At 41.6% G+C, this 21,732-nt stretch overlaps 1 protein-coding gene across 1 annotated transcript in view; it reads right to left on the minus strand.

The window, feature by feature from the left end:
- Positions 1 to 4,366: 4,366 nt before the first annotated feature.
- The window catches only part of LOC100758702 (fatty acyl-CoA reductase 2), a 33,087-nt gene continuing 15,721 nt past the window's right edge, over positions 4,367 to 21,732 (minus strand). Inside the window, exons 4-11 of the mRNA XM_035448500.1 lie at positions 16,290 to 16,467; positions 15,925 to 15,969; positions 14,899 to 15,017; positions 14,227 to 14,294; positions 9,154 to 9,325; positions 6,087 to 6,216; positions 5,577 to 5,704; positions 4,367 to 4,529 (exon numbers count right to left, since the gene is read on the minus strand). Coding sequence (XP_035304391.1) covers positions 4,367 to 4,529; positions 5,577 to 5,704; positions 6,087 to 6,216; positions 9,154 to 9,325; positions 14,227 to 14,294; positions 14,899 to 15,017; positions 15,925 to 15,969; positions 16,290 to 16,467 — 1,003 coding nt within the window. The remainder of the gene's footprint in view (positions 4,530 to 5,576; positions 5,705 to 6,086; positions 6,217 to 9,153; positions 9,326 to 14,226; positions 14,295 to 14,898; positions 15,018 to 15,924; positions 15,970 to 16,289; positions 16,468 to 21,732) is intronic.

Genomic DNA, 21,732 nt, shown 5'->3' on the forward strand with positions numbered 1-21,732 from the left:
ACTGACTTGCCAGTTACACAGTTTCCCTACCTATGCCTGTGGAACCCTAGAGCCAGGATACCTAAGTTTCTCTTCAGTAGTCTTTTTTCATTTTCTTAAGATTGTGTGTGTGTGTGTGTGTGTGTGTGTTCTAATCCTGATATTTTAAGTCTGAGGCCTCATTTACTTGAAATGTATTTTTTATACTATGTATTTGTGTACCTTGATTATAAAGACCGTAAATAACTAGCTGACTGTATTGCTGTCAAGTGTTTAACCCTTGACTATCTACCTCCTGAGATAGCCTGGCTCAGTATTAGACTGGCAGATCCACTCGTTTTCAACTTGGATGAGTATTGGATACTTTTCTTTTTATTAGATACACAGAAAAGCTGTATATTTCTTTATCATCAGAATCTGTCATTTGAAACAACTCAACAGTCTTCACTTTGAAATGGGTAAGATGTAATATTTTGGTAGATGTGTTACAATTCAAGTGCTAGGAAGTAAATTTACATGTAACTCCTTTACTTCAAAATTCTGTTGACACTTGTATTATATATATATATATATATATTGTGAGCCAGGGTTTCTCTGTGTAGCTATGGAGCCTGTCCTTGCACTCACTCTGTAGACCAGGCTGGCCTCAGACTCACAGAGATCCTCCTGCCTCTGCCTCCCGAGTGCTGGGATTAAAGGCGTGTGCCACCAACGCCCGGCATACTCTAAATTTTTTTCAGTGGTTTAAGAAATGCATGATCTAGAGCCTTGATATCCTTAAAAATTCAGCATGCCATTTAATTTTGCAGCTTCTCTTCTTGTTTAGGCTTCTCAGATCCTTTATAACACTACCAGAGTAATCATGGAGCCTGGTATGGCATCCATTTGTAATCCCAAAGCCAGGAAAGCAGAGACTTGAGCGTCCCTGGGGTTTAGGCCAGCTAGTCTGGCAGAATCAGGGTCAGTGAGACCCTATGTGAAAAAGTAAATGGAAGATGCCTAACATTGACTGTTGGCCTCTACACACAGGTACACATACACGAAAACAGGAACACAAATATGAGCATCCGTGTACATGACACTGTCTGTAGACAGCTGATGAGATTATAGTCAGTAAAGCATATAGGTGTTTGGGGTCTTCTAATACTATTCTAAAGTTACTTCTTCTGAGTGTGACTCCTCTGGGCTTTATGTAATACCTTAAAAGAAGTCAAAGCACAGTGAGGGAGGGAGGAGAGAGAGAGAGAGAGACCCTTTAATACAGGCTTGATGCTAAGCAGGCCTATGTCTGTCACTGGTAATGCTGTGGAAATTCTTTGGATCTATTTTTCAGAAATGTACAGGTCGCTTGAATAGCTGTAAGTTTTTTCTTCTGTCAGGTTGGGTGTGAATTTGGGGTCCTGAGTGTTTTCAGCAATGCTGTGCCACTGAGAAGCCCCTGCTTCCAGCTCCGCCTGCTGTTAAAGTGAATTTTCCTTCTAGAGTGACCATGTTATTCTGTTTCACATCTCTGACCCTACTGCAGAGTGTTTCAGATGAAAGAGGAAGATGCTTAAAATGTTCCATGTCAGAAGACATGGTTCTGCTTAGACTTATTCCAGGTAAGCACCATTTGCCATAGAAGTAGCCACACTTCGTCATATAATAGCCAAACCCAGTTATTGCTAGGTTGGCTTTATGAACTTTTTAACCATGTCTTTAGAGCTGATTGTAGGCAGAGACTTTTTTTTTTTTTTTTAACACACTTCTCTAGACATAAGGGACCAGCACTACTTTTCAGTGTCCCAAGGCAGCATGTGAGCCCTGTGAGCTTTAAAAGTTACAGGATGATTTTGGAAATTAGATTGCTCTGATTTAATTTTTATGTTCATTGTTTTAGAATAACGTGGTGGTTTCAGTAAGCTCATATTTGAATGCTTAGTCAGCAGAGAGTGGGACTGAAAGATACTGTGTCAACGGGGTGGGCTTTGAGGTTTCAAAAGCCCATTCTAGGCCCAGTCTCTTCCCCTTTGCCTGCAGATCAGGGTGTAGCTCTCTGGTACTTACTGCTCCTGTACAATGCTCCCTGCCATGATGATAATGGGCTGAACCTCTGAAACTAAGTATAAGAGGAAGCATTAAATATGAGAATTGCCTTTGTCATGGTGTCTCTTCACAGCAGTGGAACAGTGACAAGACAAATACTATTTGGAAGTTCTCTGTTTATCTCAATGTTGTGAATTATTTAAATGAGTTTGAATGGGTACTAGGTGAATACAGAAGTATGAGAAGTGTTTTTCTGAAGTGTCAGCCTTAGTTGCCTTAGTGACTGATCACTGTCATCGGGTATCATGTGGGGAGAGACTAGATGTTACCAAGACTTTGTATTTTTGTGTTTTCACTAGCCTATATTTGTGTTTTCACTAGCCTATATTAGTAGAATAAAATGCAGTGGATCATGTTAGCATTTTTTCCCCATGTGTAAAGAAGACACTGGTTGTAATCAATTCTCCCTTTACCAGGACTTCTTTTCAAGCATGCGCCTTTAGAATTTAAACTCTGCACCCAAGTAGTTTTCTCCCCCCCCCCCCCATTGCTGTACATATATTGGGATTCATGTGGTTAATTGATCCTGGGGTGGATTTCTCAATGGTGGGGACTTCTTTCACACAGTTAGCTACTTTTCCTATTTAAGCATTGCAAGATAAATTTGTGCCATGTATCAGATGTCACAGAACACCCATGCAAATATAACTCTATTGGTGTGTCAAGAAAAGATGGTGTCACTATGTAGCTTATGCTTCTGTATCTTTTTTTTCCTGGAGAGGGGTTGTGGAAAAAGGTGGTCAGCAGTTAAAGAACAATGAAGACGGGCTGGTAATTCAGAATTTTATTTAATCAGAAGTTTAAGCTAATATTCAATCCCTGGAGTTTTGGATTAATGAAACTGATCAAAAGGTAGTAAATTTTTAAAATTTTTAAATCCAGTCCTGTATCTTGAGTTCCTGTTATTATTATATCCATACCTGGTGTCTTTTATGTAACTTAGAAGTGTCCTGCAGATATCTCACACGGGGAACCCACATCTCAGAGTTGAGTTTCCTGTCTGGAAAGTAGTCCCTGACCTTAATCTGACTTGCAGAAACTGTACCAGAAAAGGCTCTCCTAACATGTTCCTCATGGAACTAAGGAGAGCTCAGTACTGGGGGCACACTTGAGCCACCAGAATGTAAGCATACACATGATAACTGCTTGTCTGTAGTTTGCAGTGATTTCTGTGCAAATGCCTTATTTGAATAATTCATGTTTTTAGCATGCAGAGATCCTGCAGTCCAGTCCACATCTCACATTTGAGCAAAACTGGGGTGATGGCTGAGTATGAGGATTTGTGAATGTATATACGTATTTAAAATATCTAAACAAAAACCTCACTTTTCTGTTTTTGAGCTCACTGGGATGACTGAGGTACAAGGGGCCTTTGGTGCCACAGGAATGTGCTCTTCCCAACTCCACACATGAAGACAAAAAATAGAACTTAAAATTTTATTTGAAATTCTGCTTTCCTCACTGGCAAAGATCGGAGGGTTTCCATAGTTCTAGTCTAGGAACTTCCATCTCCCCATTAGCTTTTCTGGCTGACGCCTGAGTGAAGTACGTGTAAATAGAAGGGCTTTGGCAACATCAATAGATGAGAGAGATCTTGAGAGGGTTTTCAGGGCAGTGGCCATTAATTTAGACTAAGGGATGCCAAAATCATAAGAAGCTATAAACTTTGGCTTATAGTACATAGGACTCCCTGGTGCATGTACAATTGAGTTCATATTTGGTGTGTAATTGTTGTTCCTTTTAGGGTTAAGATGTGGACACAGGTGAGAAATGGCAGATGTGAGTCTGCTTCTCCCACTCCTCAAATCAGCCAGGACTTTAGTGTTTCATATAGTAGGCTATTTCTATGGCACGGTGAGGATGTTGAGCTGCCCTCCTCTGTTCACCATGGTTGGAAGTTTTTGCCTTGGTGTTAAGCATGCTTCCCTGATTAGTGCTGCCTTTCTCTAGCCTGCATAGGCTTCTGCCACGTGTTCTGCCATGCTCAGTAAGTTGAAATTAGTTGTGTCAGGAGGGGAAAGCTAAGTATAGGAAAAGGGATGCTCTCATACTTTGCGTGTGACAGAGTGGTGGTGTCAAGACAATCTGGAATTTAGATTTTCATAAATGTATGCAGTTAGAGGCTTTTCCTCTCATTGAACCAATTTTTTAAAAAATGCACACAGTGAAGAAGTAGGAAAGAAGATGGAATGGCAAGTTTGACTGGAAGCTTGGGTGTGCTTCTTGTTACTTCCTAGTTTAAGACACAGTTTACTGCCTTAGAGGTATCTGAGGTTCCAGATGATGGGCTGGTGGAATGTTCTTAGACCTTGAGTGTGCTGGAGGCCCTAAAGTAGGAGATGAACTTATAGCAGAAGCTCACAATGAAGAACCAGACGTTCCGAGCCATCTGAGACCTTGCAATGAGGAGGCGCCAGATGATAAGAAACAGGGCAGTGTTGAAGAGGTAGTGAATGTTCCGGAGCCTAAGGATCAGAAACAAAAGCACATTTAAGACGGCACCTGCCCCCAGCTGTGTTACCTGAAATGTCAACGTGACCAGCAAATACCTAGTTCTTAGAGACCATGGCATGACTTGGTTGTTCCTTGTTTTTTATGTCTTTCATTTCCTATTCTCGAATAAACCATGTTTCCCTAGCTTGTTACTCTTCCTCCTACTTTTCTGTTTGGAGGTCTTTTTACAAGCACGATCATGGAAGAATGTAGTATTTTCAAAATATACTCTGATCTTACAATATTGAAAATCCTCTGTGGCCAGTGAGATGGCTGAGTAAATAAATGATGTTTGGAGCAAGTCTGGAACTTGAGTTGCAACTCATGTAAGGGTCAAAGGAGGGAGTTTGACTCCACAAAGCTGTCCCCTGACCTCCACATGCACTGTGGTGTGCACATCTACACACCATGGACAAACACAGTTTTTAAAAGCCCTCACTCTTGTTGGCTGGAGGGTAGATAGTGAACTTTGCAGCCTGCTTTTCAAATATCCTCACTTGGCTGGCTGTTTTTCTACCATTATCACCTTGACTACAAACCTTAGTTTTTGCAGGAATCATGACCTAAATCCATTAACTTGTTTGTCACTAAAAGAAGTAGGAAGGAGTTTTAAGAATTGAATAATAGTTACATGGTTTTCCAAGTTATGTGGCATGATCTGTCTTTTAGGTGTTCCTTAGGTCACACTGTGATATGGTGCACAAGAAGAAGCAAACTTGGACTGAAGCCTGGCTCCAATACTTGTTTCCAAGAACAACATTCTTAGGTTCTTTGCCCTAAGTTACTTCTGTTAATGGGTTAACAACAACAACAACAAAATACTGCTTCAGGAGTGCAGTGAGGTCTAAATTCAATGTTGTATATTATAGGATAGTATGGAATGCAGGGTTTCTAATGCCCAAGAAGTGTGAGTCCAGCTTCAATAGGAACTGCATAAATGTGTGGTTTAATTAACATGCACAACCCGGTGTAAAGTCAGTCAACCGTAACCCCTCACACACACCAAGGAATGTCCCTACCTTTTTAGATGTTGCTTTGCTTTGGGGATACCAGCCAGATCCTCTTTTAGTAGATACTTCTTAACCCCCAAAACGTAATTTTCAATGTATTCGAGCCAGTTCAACTGGCGCACGTCAAAGTTGAATACCTGCGTAGTGAAAGATGTTAACATGCTTTGTGCTGTTGAGCAGTAGTCACCTTGTTCAGTGTGGGTGCCCGGAGCTCATCAGTATGGCTAACTTTGCTGGCCAATGATCCTCCAGGATCCACCTGTTTCAACCTCCCCATTACTGGGTTGCCAAACATGCCACTACCCAGCAGCAGTGAAGGTTTGTCACAATCCACAAACTTAGTTCTAGCTGCACTAAACTTGTTTCCTGTGAATGCTGCCATTGTCTGGTTTCCTTAGGGAAAAACATCTGCCTGTACCCTCAGCACTTCCCCCATCAGCATTACTGGCCACACAATTGTGAGTTCCCAGAGTGTCTGTCCCTGAGGCACTGGCTTGGTGGAGCCAGGGCTGCACTTACTCTCTGATCTTCAGGACTCAGCTCTGACAGAAGCATCTCCGTGTTGTTCGTGCTCCATTCCCAACTGTGGTTGATGAAATACTCGAGCATGGAAATGGTTCTCAGTAGGCGGTTCATGAGCTTCAGCATCCTGAGGGAGAGACCACATAGCTGGTGCAGTGCGTCCAGCCCACTGCCTCTTCCTCCACCACAAAGGTGGCCCAGGGTTGTTAAGGAAGTGCAAGCCCTAGTGGGCTCATGCCAGTAACACCAGCACCGGAGAGGCTGAGGCAGGAAGATGCATGAGATCAAGATCAGCCTGGACTACCTACTGAGACCTAGTCCAGTAACAGTCTTTCCTCCAGTTCCCCAGATTGTTTTTTTCAGTTTGTGGGTCATATCCCTCCTTTGGCTAGTTAACAACAATAGCAGTTTCCACCATCAAGCTTCTCTTTAATCTTTTTTAAAGTACCTTGTCCCTTCCTTCGTGTGAGTGAGTACTAGCAATAAATCTAACAAATAGCTCATTCTCTCTAAAGTCTACCTGTACTAAAAGGGTTTATGCATGTCTGTGAGTTAGAGTTACCATTTGTCCTCAGTTTCCATCTAACTCTGTTAATAAAGAGGCTAAATCTTACAGTGTCTGTCAGAGCCTTTACAACCTCCTCTCCCAGACACCCATCCCCTTCTCATCAGACATTGCAAAACTGAGTAAGTTAGTTGCCTAAAAGGATTGCTGTTTTGTTTTGTCTTAACAATCGAGGCAGATCTTTAGAAAGCTAATTTCTTTTTAATTACATGTTCTTAAATTTGTAAAACAAAAACAGCATCCCAGATTTTAGTATGTAAACTTTTGGCAGAGTATTAAAGCAAAAACTAGTTGTAATTCATACTTATGAAGACAGACTTATGTTCATAATCTGCTCTGTTAGACACAGTGTTGGCATTTGTAGGAAACACTGTTTTAGCTGATTTTCATAACAGCCTTGTAGGTAGCTCTTTGCCCACATTTTCCAGAATATGGTTCATAAGCTTAAGAGGGTCAGCATTCAAACTCCCACGTAGTTCTGACCAACTCAGGAGAACCTCTACTGTTGCAAAGCCACTGCCCTGTGTCCACTTCTTCTGGTGGTCTTTGTTTTCTAGCTCCATGTTCAGAACATGAAACAGCTTTCCTCTAGAAACCTCCTAGGACTGACGGATTTATTCACGTTAACTTTACAGAAAGGCTATTTTCAAGGTCACATAGAAAATGCTCCAGATAGGTAGGTCTCTGAGCTTAAAAGTGGTTAGACTCAGCTTGGTACTAGAGTATAGTCAATTCTCTTAGGACTCTGATGCTCTGGGAATTTGGTCTTACTCTTAGTTCAAGTTCCCACCAACAATGGAGAGACTCTTTACTGTATCATGGGAAACTTGTTTTTTCAGGAAGTAGATTTAAATGTTCTATGATTGGTAGTTGTATATCAATGTCCAAGGATTATTTGAACTAAGGTAAGTTTTAGAACAACAACAACAACAACAGTTACTCTTAGGTAGAGGCCTTTTTAGTACGTAAAAGACAAATACAAAACCTGATTGTTTTATTATGTGCACCTTCGTATCAAATAGATCATGGTTAGAACCCCCTTTTTATAGAAGAGAAAGTTAAGATTTAGAAAGTAAATGTATAGTCCATGGCTAAATTAGTGAAGCTCCAGACTTGACAATGTCGGATCCTACAGTGTCTGACTGGTCCTGTAAAAAGCTGTGAAGATTACTGGGGGCCCGTGATGGATGACCTAATGGATAAAGATGCTACTGCCAAGCCCAACAATCTGGGTTCAATTCCCAGAACAACCATAGTAGAGAGAATACCTCCCTTCAAGGTTCCCTCTGACTGCTGCTCTTGTGCAGTGGTAGTATACACACCATAAATAAATATCACAAAACAAAACAACACAACTCATTGTCCAATCCAGTGTTGTTTAGTTTCTCCCAAACAAAAAGCATATTGACATTTTTGTCTTGTGTTTTTCTCTTATTTATCAACCTTGCTTTATCCAAGTGTTCCTAACCCTTCAACCTGACCCATTTTGATAGAATTTCTGCCTGTGTTTTCCTTCTTGTCCCATCTATATTAGGTAAAACTCAGATGTTCTCCACACAGTCATAATGCTTCCTTATGTGGGTAAAAGAAGCTAGGTAAGTCACATGGCCTCTGTGTTGCAATTGTTTTTTTGTGTTAGTCCAGAGAATGCTGCATGTGCCAGAAAGGCCTTCCACCTAGTCCCGTGCTTGTTCAGGTTGTGATCACAGGAGTTTCTTCCTGTTGAGTGTGTTTTGGAGGTAGCCAGAGATGTACTTTTATCACTGTTGGGTGGTAACAGAGCTGGCTTAGTTTTGGTACCTCATCTCTTTGAGGTTTTTTTTTTTTGTTTGTTTGTTTTTCATCTCTCTAGGTTGTCAATAAACCTAGTCTGTAGTAGTGACTGTGAGGTGGTTCTCTGCACCTCCTTGCTGTTAATACGTGGGTTCTGCCCTTCGCTTCTCTTTTGATGGTGAAGTTTAGTCATGAGGTGTGAAGATGAAAACGGAATCACCATGAGACCTTGCAACAGGATGGCCACACAGCAAGCATTCAGTGAGTAAAGTGTGTGTGTGTGTGAGAGAGAGAGAGAGACAGAGAGACAGAGAGAGACAGAGACTGTGTGTGTGTGTGTGTGTGTGAGAGAGAGAGAGAGAGAGAGAGAGAGAGAAAGACAGAGACAGAGAGACTGTGTGTGTGTGTGAGAGAGAGAGACAGAGAGACAGTGTGTGTGTGTGTGTGTGTGAGAGAGAGAGAGACTGTGTGTGTGAGAGAGAGAGAGAGGGAGAGGCAGAGACAGAGAGACTCACACTGTATCATGTCTCTGTGTGTGTGTGTGTGAGAGAGAGAGAGAGAGACAGAGAGACTCACACTGTATCATGTCTCTGTGTGTGTGAGAGAGACAGAGAGAGAGAGAGACAGAGAGAGAGACATGTCCCTTCCATCCTCAGCCGTAAGGAGGATGAAAGACTTTGGGTTCCATGCACTGACACTACTAAAACCATTGTCCCAACTTCACACCTGGGTTTCCTTCCAGTGAGCCTCAGGTAGAAGTCATAGATGATGGCCGGGGCCCGGTGGCTGACGGCGTTCCAGTATTGGGTGGTGAAGTTGTTGGTGGTGAAGTCAGCATTTGGCCTTCTGAAAGCACTCTCGAATGGGATCTTTTCCATGGTTGCCAAGACATGTAATCCTGGAAAAAAGAGAGGAAGTGCTAAATCTCAGAGAATGTTAAGAGTTAAGCAATACGGGTTTTGGTGTGACAGTGACTGAGGCTGAGACAGTGACTCACTATGCAGCTCTGGCTGTGCTGAAACTCACTCTGTAGACCAGGCCAGCCTTGAACTCACAGAGATCCACCTGTCTCTACCTCACAAGTGTTGGGATTAAAGGTATGTACTACCATACCTGGCCTTTTCTTAAAACATTTACTCTCAAATTCTTGGGGAAGTTTCCTCTCCAATATAAGAACAAGCTATTCTGAAAGGTGTTTGATTCCAGGTTCCCAAGTCTACTCTAAAAGGCCAGAGGCTGGGAGGATCCCTTTCGGGCTAAATGTTCTTAACAAAGGCTTGCATAAAAGTATGAAGACGGATTTCTTTGTGTGGTTCACTTTAGATACCACAGCTTCTTTTGCTTTAATATTCTTGCTTTTCTGTGTGTGCATTTGACTTAGGTTTTCACTAGTAGAATATTTATAATTGCCTTTTCATTTTCATATTAGCTTAGTACACATTTTAATATTTATAGATTCAATAGTTCTTTTTAGAGCATTCATTTAAATTCAATTTTGATTTAATTGGATATTTTCAAACAATGTAGTTCATTGTTCAGTCGATGAAGTTATCAATTGATGTGGTAATTTGATTATTCCCTTTTTGAAATTATATCACCAAGAAATGGACATGTAAAGTACAGATGTTCCTGGATAGCTTTAACTCAGAGAGAGTTAATTGAACAATTGTCTGGATTAGAGTGTCCTGTAGGCATGTCTCTAGGGAATTTTCTTGATTGTTAATTGCTACAAGAGGGCCCAGTCCACTGTGAGCAGCACCATCCCTGGTATGGTAGTTTGAATAAGAATGACCCTCATAGGTTCATATATTTGAATGCTTAGTCATTAGGGAGTGGTACTACTTGAGAAGGAATAGGAGGTATGGCCTTGTTGGAGTATATATAGCTTTGTTGGAGGAAGTGTGTCACAGAGCTGGGGGTGGTTTTTGAGGTTTTAAAAGCCCAAGACAGGTTCGGTGCCTCTCTTCCTGCTGTCTGAGGATCTGGATTTATAAATCTCAAGCTGCTTCTCCTGTTAGCATGCCTCCATGCTTCCCACCGTAATAATGGACTAAACCTCTGAGATTGTAAGCAAGTCCCAATTAAATACTTTGTTTTATAAGAGTTGCTGTGGTCATGGTGCCTCTTCTTAGCAACAGAACAGTAACAAAGACACCTGGGCAGGAGGTTCTGGACTGTATAAGAAAGTTCAGCACAACCTGTACAGATGAGCAAGCATCATTCCTCTGTGGTTTCTCTTGTGCTCTCATTGACTGTGAGTCAGTTCCTTGGTCAGAAGTAATTCTCTGTACAATAGCAAGCAAGCCTGCCTTCAAATGTCTTCTTGAGTTCCTGCCCTGCTTTCTCTCAATGATGGACTGCATGTAAATAACCTGGATTGTAAACAAAATAAACCCTTTCTTCCTCTAAGTTGCTTTTGCTTATGTTTATCAAAGCAACATAAATGAAATCACAGCATGGAACTTAAAGGCAGCTACATTTGAAAGAGTCAATCAGGAGAATTCTGACTTTAGTACTGACCTTCTCACCTATGCATCTGCATGTTTGCTCCACGTTTTCATTTGGCTATTTCATATTTAACAGCTCTAAAACTGACCTCTTACATTCCCACTACTAGCCGCCCTTTCCTGACACATTTTACACTCTTATCTTTAAATGATTATTTTCTTTTTCAGTAAGCCAGCCAGAACCTTTAGAGGCATCATGATCATCCTCTTTGTTCACCAACAATACAAACTAGAATAACTGGGCTTCCCCTTGAAAAGAATCCAGTGTCACCATTTGCACTGTGTCCGTGGTTGAGAGCTGTCCCTGCTCCTTGGAATATTGGGAGAGCGTCACCACTGGACTCTTGTCCCCCAGGAGTCTGCTCTCCATACAACAGCTAGGATGAGTCTTGGGAAATGTTGCTCAGAATTTGCTTTTTATAGAATTCTCTTATTTGGAGGGAAGCCAAACACTTAGTCCAGTTGGTAAGACCTTGTCACATCTGTATCTTCTCATACAGAGAAAATGCTCAACGTGGATAAGGCCTCAAAGGATCCTTCTGGGTTCATTTACTACCACTTCCCTCAGGTCTCAGCTGAGATGTCACCTTACCAGAGCTATTTCCTTGGCCTTCACATAAGAAAGCATCCTTCTTACCCCGCTCTATTTTTCTTCAAGCACTTAATCATAGCTGGTGTATAATTTTGCTTTTGTGCCTACTTAGATATTGAGAAATGGCTGTCAGGCAGTTGGTACTCAGGGAATACTATTGGATTGAATGAATGGGTATTTCAGTAATGCATAATAACTTTCTATTTTTTGTCTGTCTTGAGTCTTTAGTTTTTTTCATGGTGACCTCATGTCACCAAAACAGAATCTTTAGAGCATTTCAGATTTTCAGACTAAGAGACAATTACCCTGTGATAGTTTAGCTAGGTATAAGATTAATATACTAGTCTTTTCACATCTTCCCAGTAACCACTAGAAAATGAAGATACCATTAATTATTAACAAAGTGTTTATATTTCCTTGATCCTAGGTATAAATCTGATAAAAATGCTTAAGAACCATATGGAAAGAGTTTAATTTTTTTTCTTGAAAGGCATTAACAGAGGTAACTAAATGGATAGATGTTGCATGTTCAAGCCATCCAGCTATCAATTATTCTCCATTGTTAATTGAAACAACAAATGTTCACCCTATCATGACATTGCTAGTGGTTCCAGTTAGAAGCATTTGGATCACTTCTAATAGCCTTGTCATGAAGCATAAATGCATTTCAAACTGAACAAATGTGAATTAGTGGGTAATGGCATCCTAATGTTCTGTATTAGGCTTCTTGTGTAGAAGCTTGGCACTGGATGAAAGACATGACCAGCTAAGCATATCTGCTGCGGTGTGAGGGGCTGAGAAGCAAGCATGTATGTCAAGTGTTTATCATTTCTAAAAAGACATTCTTCAAGTTACAGCCTGTCATACAACAAGCTACAAGGATTTGGCTTTTGTGCCACACTGTTCCCAAGATGGTACCACTGAAACATGTAGAGAGAATTACTGCGTAACACAGAGAGGGAAACTGAGTCACTGGGAACTATTATAAGATAGCCAGACTGCCTTCCTTAACCTTCTGTCATCATTAGATATTTAAATTCATTTCCATGGGTCTGGGACATTGAATAGATCTAGTCCCTTATGTGTAAACATCATGTGTTGGTTGATTAAGAATGGCCCCCATAGGCTCATATATTTGAATGCTTAGTCACCAGGGAATGGAACTATTTGAAAGGATTAGGAAATGTGGCATAATTGGAGTAGGTATGGCCTTGTTACAGTAAGTGTGTCACTGGGGGTGGGCTTTGAAGTTCCAAAAGCCCATGGCAGGCTCAGACTCTCTCTCCCTTGCTCCCCTCCTCTCCTCTCCTCCTCTCTGTCTCTCTCCTCTCTCTCTCCCCCTCCCTCACCCCCCCAACACCCGACTATGTGTCAGGATGTAGCTCTCTACTTCTCTAGCACTGTGCCTGCCACCATGCTCCTATAGTGATAATGGACTGAACCTCTGAAACTGTAAGCCAGCTGCCAGTTAAATGCTTTCTTTTATAAGAATTGCCTCGGTCATGATGTCATGACAATAAAACAGTGACTGAAACAGAAGTTGCTACCAAGGACTCACTCCATTATTGCTTTGACAAGCCTGGAAAGTTTGTTGGAGGAATATGGAATTCTGTCTTTTGGACTTACTAGAAAAGTGGTTGGATTCTTTAAGTGTGGCTTAAAGGGCCATTCTAGTGGGAGCATGGAAGACAGTGCTGAGAGTGGTTTGAACTATGTGGGCCCAGATCAAGAAGTTTCAGAGGGCAAGAAATTAGTAAATAGCCTAGAGATCATCCTAGTGCTATTTTGGTAAAGAATGTGAGCCAGCTGATGTGGGTGCTGGCAACCAAACTGGGTCTTCTGCGAGAGTAGTCCACGCTCTTAACTGTGGGCCATCTCTCCTGCCCCGAGCTTATAATATCTTATTTGCTTATGTTAATATCCATTTATATGGGTGGAAACTTAGATATCTCCTATTACTGATACAGAAACAGATTTCTTACTATTTTAAAATCAATTCTGATTTAGATGTGATCTAAAAAACTGGGTTTATGATGAAAAGAACTTGATCACAGATTAATTCTATGTTTGCAACTTTGCAAGTACAAATAACACGTGTGTGTGTGTATGCTCTGAGTGGGAATCAGACAACAGCTAGAGGTTCTAAAATCTCAGACTTTAGCAAGAAAACCAACTCCTAAGTCAACAAAGGAATGCACCATTCATTGATTGGTTAGGCAGATCCCTAGATGCACGAGATTGGTTACCAATAAAATACTTGGCATCACAGCTACTGCACAGTTAGGGTGGGGTGTGGGCAGGCAGCTGAGCAAATGAATGAGCAATACCACTGCCCCATCCATCACAGGCAGACTGTTGTGTAACCTTTCTGAAATGGCCACTGTGAGGGGAGAGGTGTGGAGGGGTTGCTGATTGCCAGCAACGTTGTTTATCTTTGCCAGCTTTTGCTTGGTTTCATAGTTGTTTTTAAAACCTCCTGTAAGACTATTCTGTGTAATTACGATGTGTTCCCTCAGCCCACTTTTCTTTTTATCATTGTACATTCTAGTTGACTAAATCTCATTTACAATCTGCAGAGATTTTTCTCTTTTTATGGTTGGTTTTGTTTTGGCTTCCTCCCCCACTGTGTTCCTGGCTGCAAGACGTACTGTTTTTTTTTTTTCCAGGTAGCTATGTACTTACATAGTTAAAGGCACTCACCCATTTTATGCCAATTACAGGGATTGAGATTACCAGATGTAGAATGGTAGATTAATGTTGATTTAGGTCTGGAAGATAAGACAGAAGTTAAACAAATAAAACCAAATTGATCACTAATAGAAAATAAAAATAACACTGAGAAAAGTATCAAAGTTCCTGTGACTACTGCAATCTACACAGTACTTTCAGAGTCTCTGTTCTTTCTTTGGGTTGATAGGAAAAAATGAAAAAGTACACAGCCCATATATCAAATAGGTGTGACCTGTGGAACATGCATGCCTGAGTTCAAATGAGAAAACTTCCCATTGTCCTTGTCATTTACTGACAGAACCACATCCACACAGGCACCCTAGGCTTTACTTGTGTCAGCAAACTTATATCTTATCTCTTGGCATTTACAAGCAACTAAATAGTAGTTCAACAAAAATATAAACTGTGCTGCCATTTCATCAACTAGTTTCCTACTTATTTTAAGATAATAGAAAAGCCTTTTGGTCATTCACAAATTCTTCGGTAAGTGGTTTGATAGCAAATTAGTTTATGACCCACCAAATATTAATCAGTATTCACACACCTTAGCGTATATAGGAAGGTATATTGGGAATTCTGAGATACTGGAACAAACATCCTATCACTTTGGAGTCTTGTAGAAGCTTGTGTAAGCATGCTTACCTATGAACTGCAGTATACCATCCTACGGCTATGGTGAGATTGACAACTGTGTCAACTGGAATCACATCTGCCACTGCCATGGGAGTAGCTTTTATGGACCGAAGAAATCCTTTCCCCGTCTGCTCAGGAAAAGATGGAGCATAAAATATAAACCCAGGGGTGAAGTCACAGCCAGGACTAGCTAGCCACTTTGTGTGTGGGTTGGACATCAAGCACCTTCTTTTGCTGTAAGAATCCATAATGTGTGTGTGTCTAAACTAGCTATCATCTTTGCCTACTAAAAATATAATGTAGAGTTGGTGGAATTCAAGTCAGTGTGATGGTGTGCACTGTAATAAAACTGATTCTAGCCCATGTTAAAATGGTTTTTATCCCCATCTAAACTGTCAAGGGGAAAAGAATGAAAGCAGTCAGAGAACAGAAAGAGTATGGAAAAGCAAGAATAAAGTAAGAATACATACACACAAGCTTGTGTATTTTATCAAGCATTCCCTAATCTTTGGGATAAGATTTTCTTTTCTTTTTTTGAGCCATGGTCTCATGTAGCATGAGGTTCTGATTCTTCTGCCTCTCTGAGGGCTGGGATTACAGGTGTGAGCTGCCACATGCACTCAGTTTATAAAGTGCCAGGGGTCAAACTCAGGGTTTTAAGCATACTAGACCAAACACTCTACCAGCTGAGCCACATCCCTGACCCTTGAGGGTAATATCCCACCCCCCATACCTGATTACATTAGTTCAAGCCATTAATAAAGCAATGAAAAGAAAATACCTCCACCTTGTGGTAATCAAAGGAAAATGGTTGGTGTGCAAACATTTCCCAAGTAAAACTCTGGGATAGCAACTGAACATATCAGTCACCTCTGATAATGATAAATGCCATTGATAAAAGCAACTTCCTGTTGCTTTCATCTTCCCTTCAGTAACTCTAGATAAGCCACTTCCTTTGTCACCACACAAAGTGGACACCAAGGTCTCTGCCACGTTCTCCATTTCAAGGGGTTACTCTCTCATCTTTGTACATACCGCAATAATGAGTCCGCTGGGTCCATTTACATTGTCAACCCAACCCTGGAAAGAGAGGTCTCTGTTGATTACACATTTCAGGAAATTGTAACCCTTGGACAGCCAATCTGTTTGTGTGTGGCAGGGTGTGTGTGTGTGTGTGTGTGTGTGTGTGTGTGTGTGTGTGTGTGTGTGTGTATGTGTGTGTGTGTGTGTCCATCCGTACCTACGCCCATTTATAATACTAACCAATTGGTCAAAGGATGTAGGAAGAGAGGGATGAAGGAGAGAAAGGGTAAAAGGAGGGGGAAGTGGAGATGGACAATCAGAAAGAAGCTGGTTCTTAAGGCGCCTGGATTGAAGTAAAGCAGGAGAAGTGTGTTCACCGGGAAAGGTTCCTGCCAGGTTGCTCCCACGATGGATGGCCTGACAATGGCCACATTCAGGTTTCCACTTTCTTGTTGTACCACTATCTCTCCCAATGCTTTGGTGTAGGTGTAGGTATTGGGCCGGTCCCCAATCAGCTTGGGAGTGATCTCATCAATGATAGAGTCATCTAACCACCTAAAAGCAGAGGGAAAAAAATTGTAGCATCACCCACAGCACAATAGAACCAGAAGAAAACAAGAAATAGCTAATCCAACAAAACTAATACCTTCTGGCTTGAATCTGGGGAGGCAACCATCCCAGGTCACAAGTGCAAGTGTGTATGTTCAAATCATTCCTTTCCTTGTATCTTAGTCTGCTCTGCCCGCCCCCCCCCCCCCGTCCCCAGATACTTGATGGTCTCCACGGACATGTAATGTGATGCATCACATGTCACCCCTATCTTTACTTCCAAAGTTACATTAGTGTGTCCACTGAGCATGTGTATGAGTACCAAGCCCATGTCCAAGAGCAAGGGAGGACTGTGCTCCCCAGCACAGGGGCTCCTCCTCCAAGCTGCTTCATTCAGGATACTCCAGTGAGTTGTCTTGTACAAATCTTAAACCTGTAGTTTTTAATTTTTAAAATTTCAATGTCTGAATAAAGCAGCTACAATTGGCAGACATAACCCTAACGTATTCTTCAGATTTGTTCGGAGTCTGAGCTAACAACTTAGTGACTGTGGCGGTTTCCAGTGATTCTGGTGTGGAGTGAGTTCAAAGCTCTGAGGAAGCTCCAATAGCACAGCTACTGAATAGTTCCACTTAGGGGTGACAGGCATTACCAGAGCATCATTAGAAACAGGCCAGAACCATTTCAATAATCCCATGTTTATTGTGACACTTCCCTAAGAGCAGCATTATTGCCACTTTAGTGTTTTTTTTTTAGTTATCAGGGCTATTTGGTTAAATCATTGGTGTATTCAGGCAGCCTAAAAACTTTAAACTATGTCCATGTAATTATAAAATATTTAAAAATTGTATTTATCTTGGGTGTATGATTGCAGGGAGTGTGCATTTGCCACAGATGACAACTTGTAGGAGTCAGTTCTCTTCTTCCACCATGTGAGTCCTGGGGATTAAACTCAAGTCATCAGACTTGGTAGGGAGTGCTTTTATCCACTGAGTCATCTTGCCAGTCATGTCCATGCAATTCTTAAACTAACAAGTTTAGTGCATTTGTTCCTATTTTGTAGGAGAAAGCATAACTGTGCTATTTTGATTATAGAAAACATTAGCAGTTTTCCCTCCACTCCTATGACAAATTGTTAAACACCATGTCGGATGCTAAGATCCATCCAGTCATGAGGCTGTATTTTAATCACACTCATTGACAGTGGGGTAGAATACAAAGACTGGCTATAATGGTTCCATTTCCCTTCTTTTGCTTCTATTAATACTGAATATAACCTGGACACACAGATGCCTTTGGGTTGAGTGTGGAAAAGTAGAGCAATTCCTAGAATTGAAACAACTTCAAACACAGAGAAATAGATGATATTAAGTTAGATGAGGACAGGGCTGGGGTGATATCTTAGTGTATAAAGTACTTGCCATGCAAGTGTTGAGTAGTAAAGTTTGGGTCTCAAGAACCCACACATGCCACTTTGCTGGCCTATCTGTAATACCAGCACTGGGGAGGTGGAGTCAGGCTCCCTGAAACAAGCTGTCCAACTAGACTAACCATATCAGCAAGCTCCAAGTCAGCCAAGAGACTCTGCCATGGTGTATTCTATAGAAGTGATTGAGTAAAGGTAGATACTTGACATGAACTTTGAGCTTCCATGTGCACCCACGTGTGTGCATACATCTGTGTGCTTACACATGTAAATGTGCATACATGCACACCATATACACATACACACGTCAAAAAGAATTAAGTGACCACATGGGAACTGGAAGAGTGATAGATAAGGCAGACCCCCCCCCCCACACACACACTTGATTCTACTTGTTATCTAAGGGGAATTGGTTTGCATATAACCTATGCATAGCCTCATGTGTACTTTAAACCATCTAAATTACCTATAACACCAAGCATAATGTAAATGCAGTATAAGTGTTTATTGTATTGTTTATGGAGTGTAGCTGGAAGCTTTTCTATGTCTTTCCTGGTCCTGCAGCTGCTTATAAAATGATTCAGAGGCTTGATATTATGATTGTTTGGCCAATGGCTCATGCTTATTGGCTAGCTCTTACATTTAAATTAACCCATTTCTATTAGTTTATATTTTACCATGAGACTTGTGGCTTGTTACCTCACATCTTGCTTCTCTAGCGACTGCTCCTCTCTCTCAACCCTGCCTTCTTTCTTCCTGTATTCATTTTGACTTTCCTGCCTCGCTATATTCTGCCCTGTCATAGGCCCAAGAAACTTTATTCATCAACCAATAAAAACAACACATATTCACAACCTACAGAAGGACATCCTACTCCAATGGAGCAATGACAAAAAAACCTGTACAGGCTCAGTAAAGACACAAGTATTCAGATTAGCAGTTGGTTGGTTAAATGTAAAGATGAAAAGTCACAGATACAGAGGGTAGCTGTACCAGTATCATTTCATCTCATTGTAGGTAAGTAGTGAATTGACTAACCTAAGACCATTTCCTGTGCCAATACAGATTACAAAAACCAAGTTTAATGTCAACAGGGCTGCAAGGAAAAACAATTTCAAGAGAACAAGAGAGCCTAAAAACCACAGGGAGTCAATGCTACAACACAAAGAACAGCTGCTCATTGTAGAGCCCTTGGTTATAGCCGAGGGCTCTACACAGTGGGGAAGGTTAGCTCCTCTTAGAGAATATTGGCTGCATAGATTACTAGAGATGTGGGTGTGAGAGCTTACTGCATTTGCAGAAGGCTTTCCCCACTACTCAGTTTTACCTGTGGAGCCCTGTATTCTGTTCTTGCTCCCTATTTTTACTCAGGAAAGATGCTGGTTATATCTGCTCTAATTCTTGGATGACCATGAGGGCAAGCATGGATATATGCACCTAGAAATGAACCAATGGAACTCTCTCTTCTGTCCCACTCCTCCACCCCTTTTTCATTCTCAGTGCTAGGAACTGAACCCAAGGGTTTACACACACTCCACTCCCAGGCCAGTGGTGGCATTCTGTTTGAATGGAGCAAGCCCATAGTTGATTTTAAAGTAACTTTCTTCTACTGCTCCTCTGACCATTTTCTGTCCCATCTCTAGTCCCTCCCTGGATTTAGAGGGGAGGGCAGTGTGGCAGATGCCCACCTATTGCTGTCGGAGGCCTCTCCTGTGCTCAGTTAACTACTTTCTGCTATTCTCTCTCCCATTAGTTCTTTAAAACTGTAAATCAGCCTGGAAAAAAAGACCGCAGGAATCAACATACATTTCTGAAATCAACTAAATGTCCTGCAGTGTATTTTTGTATTCAAGGACATGTTTTGAACCTACAAGTCTCCAGCTCCCAAATTTGACTTCACTTTGTTTCCACGAGTCTCCAAGTTTAAAATTCTACTTAAGTGGCTTCAAAAGAAACATAAAGTCATTGAAGATCTTAGCAGTAGGTGCATGTCTGATGCAGGTACACATGGCACAGGTGCTTCTAACTCACTATCCTTTACTTGGGAATTAACAGCTTCTTGTTTGTAAGTAGTTGAGTGAAACGAGGAATACATATCCCCCCCCCCAATTTATCTTCTGAAAGACGGATCCTCAAGCATTTTGAGGAAAGCTTTCTGAGAATGAATGGTAGGAATTCTATGATGACCTTTTCTCATATTCTCTAGTTAGGTTATGTTTGTTATAGTCACCATGCTTATATGTTTGACATGTGTCTGATTCTCTGTCCAGAGAGCAGGGATTCCATTTCATCATGTGTCTCGTCGTCCTTCTGTCCCCGAAATCCTGCTTCCTTAGTGAATGTGCCATCAAGTCCTCAGGAGGGCTCAGTTTCTACACCCAGTAGGGAAGCAGGGATGGACAGAGATACAAGAGAACAGGCAGACTCAGAAGGAAATGGGGTTGTGGAGAGATATGTCAAAGAAGGAAAGGGGTGCTTTTATAGAGAAGGAAGCAAAACTGTGAAAATGGTAGCCACAGTGGTGGGGTGCTGAGAACAAAAAGGCAATTGCCCTCAGTTTGTGGGTATTTGTTTCACAGTGAATTTAAACATTTTCCAGGGAGGAAGGGATTTCTAAGCATAATGCTTGTTGCTCCCCCCACCCATTACTGACTGTTAAGTTATGGACTTTTCCTGGTGATGTATACTTGCCAGAGCTTTGGATATACTGAAGACTAAACAGCAGGCTGGCCCCTTCCCTGGGAGGGAAGTTTATTCTTTCCTTTAGCCTTGAAGCATTTAGCGTCTGCATACAGTTTAGAAGGAGGTGACATGTGGAGCCCTTCACTGTGCTGAGCTGGATCCTATTTCTCCTGTCTCTGGTGAACTCTCAGAGGTTTCCAACTGCATAGGCCCCTTTCAGATCTTGAAAGGGAGGATGGTGGATGAGTCCCTGGGAATTCAGTTTTGGTTTTGAATCAAGCAGGTGGGCCTTTCCCGGGAACCTCTGTGAGAGGGAAGCTTAGTGACGAACATCAGTTCCATATTGGACATGCTCACGGGCTTTCTATAGATGTACCAGAATTGGCTTGGGCATCAAAGCACCCGTGCCTTTCCTGCAACTCTCCCGTGGAACCATTAACTCGAAATTCTCCTTTGTGCCAGTTCTTCTGAATGACCTCCATTTTAAAGAGTTTAAAGTGACAGGTAAAAACACCCACTCTCAGAGCCAGGGGAGACAGAAATGAAGGGGACAAGCTCCTAATTTAGCTGAAGTTTTTAAAAAGGGACTATATTTCAGATGCAATTACAGTATGGCATGAGATTATACACTGGCAAGTTTACCATGCAACAGTGATTTGTGTCAATTTTTTTTTTAAATGTAGAGTTTAAAAGATCCAAAACTCAAGTAGTTAAAGCCAAGTAAGTGGAAAGCTGAAATAAAGTTCTGCAACTAGAACCATATCCTATGAAGAAAGTGATTTTGTTGTTGACTGGCAATAAGAGAGAACAGGCTGGAGAGCACTTCAGCAAAGGTAGAGAAGTGTATATCTCAGCAGAACTCGCCCACAGACCATCCCCTGCTAGATTCCAGAAGAATTAGATTCTTCACTGAAAACCATTCCTCCCTAGAAACATAGCGATTGATTTGTATAAATCTGCTCAGTATCACAACTGTAAGGTGGGGTCTATGGTGGTTAGCCTCTGGGCCTGTATCTGCTCAGCATCACAACTGTTAAGGTGGGGTCTATGGTGGTTAGCCTCTGGGCCTGTATCTGAGAGGCTGTGTTGACTGTGCTGATTGAGGTGTGAAGACCCACTCTTAAATGGGAGGCAGCAGTCCCTGTGCTTGCTTCCTGGTTGAA

This window comes from Cricetulus griseus, chromosome 8 (assembly GCF_003668045.3).
Source record: "Cricetulus griseus strain 17A/GY chromosome 8, alternate assembly CriGri-PICRH-1.0, whole genome shotgun sequence".
Taxonomy (NCBI): Eukaryota; Metazoa; Chordata; class Mammalia; order Rodentia; family Cricetidae; genus Cricetulus; species Cricetulus griseus.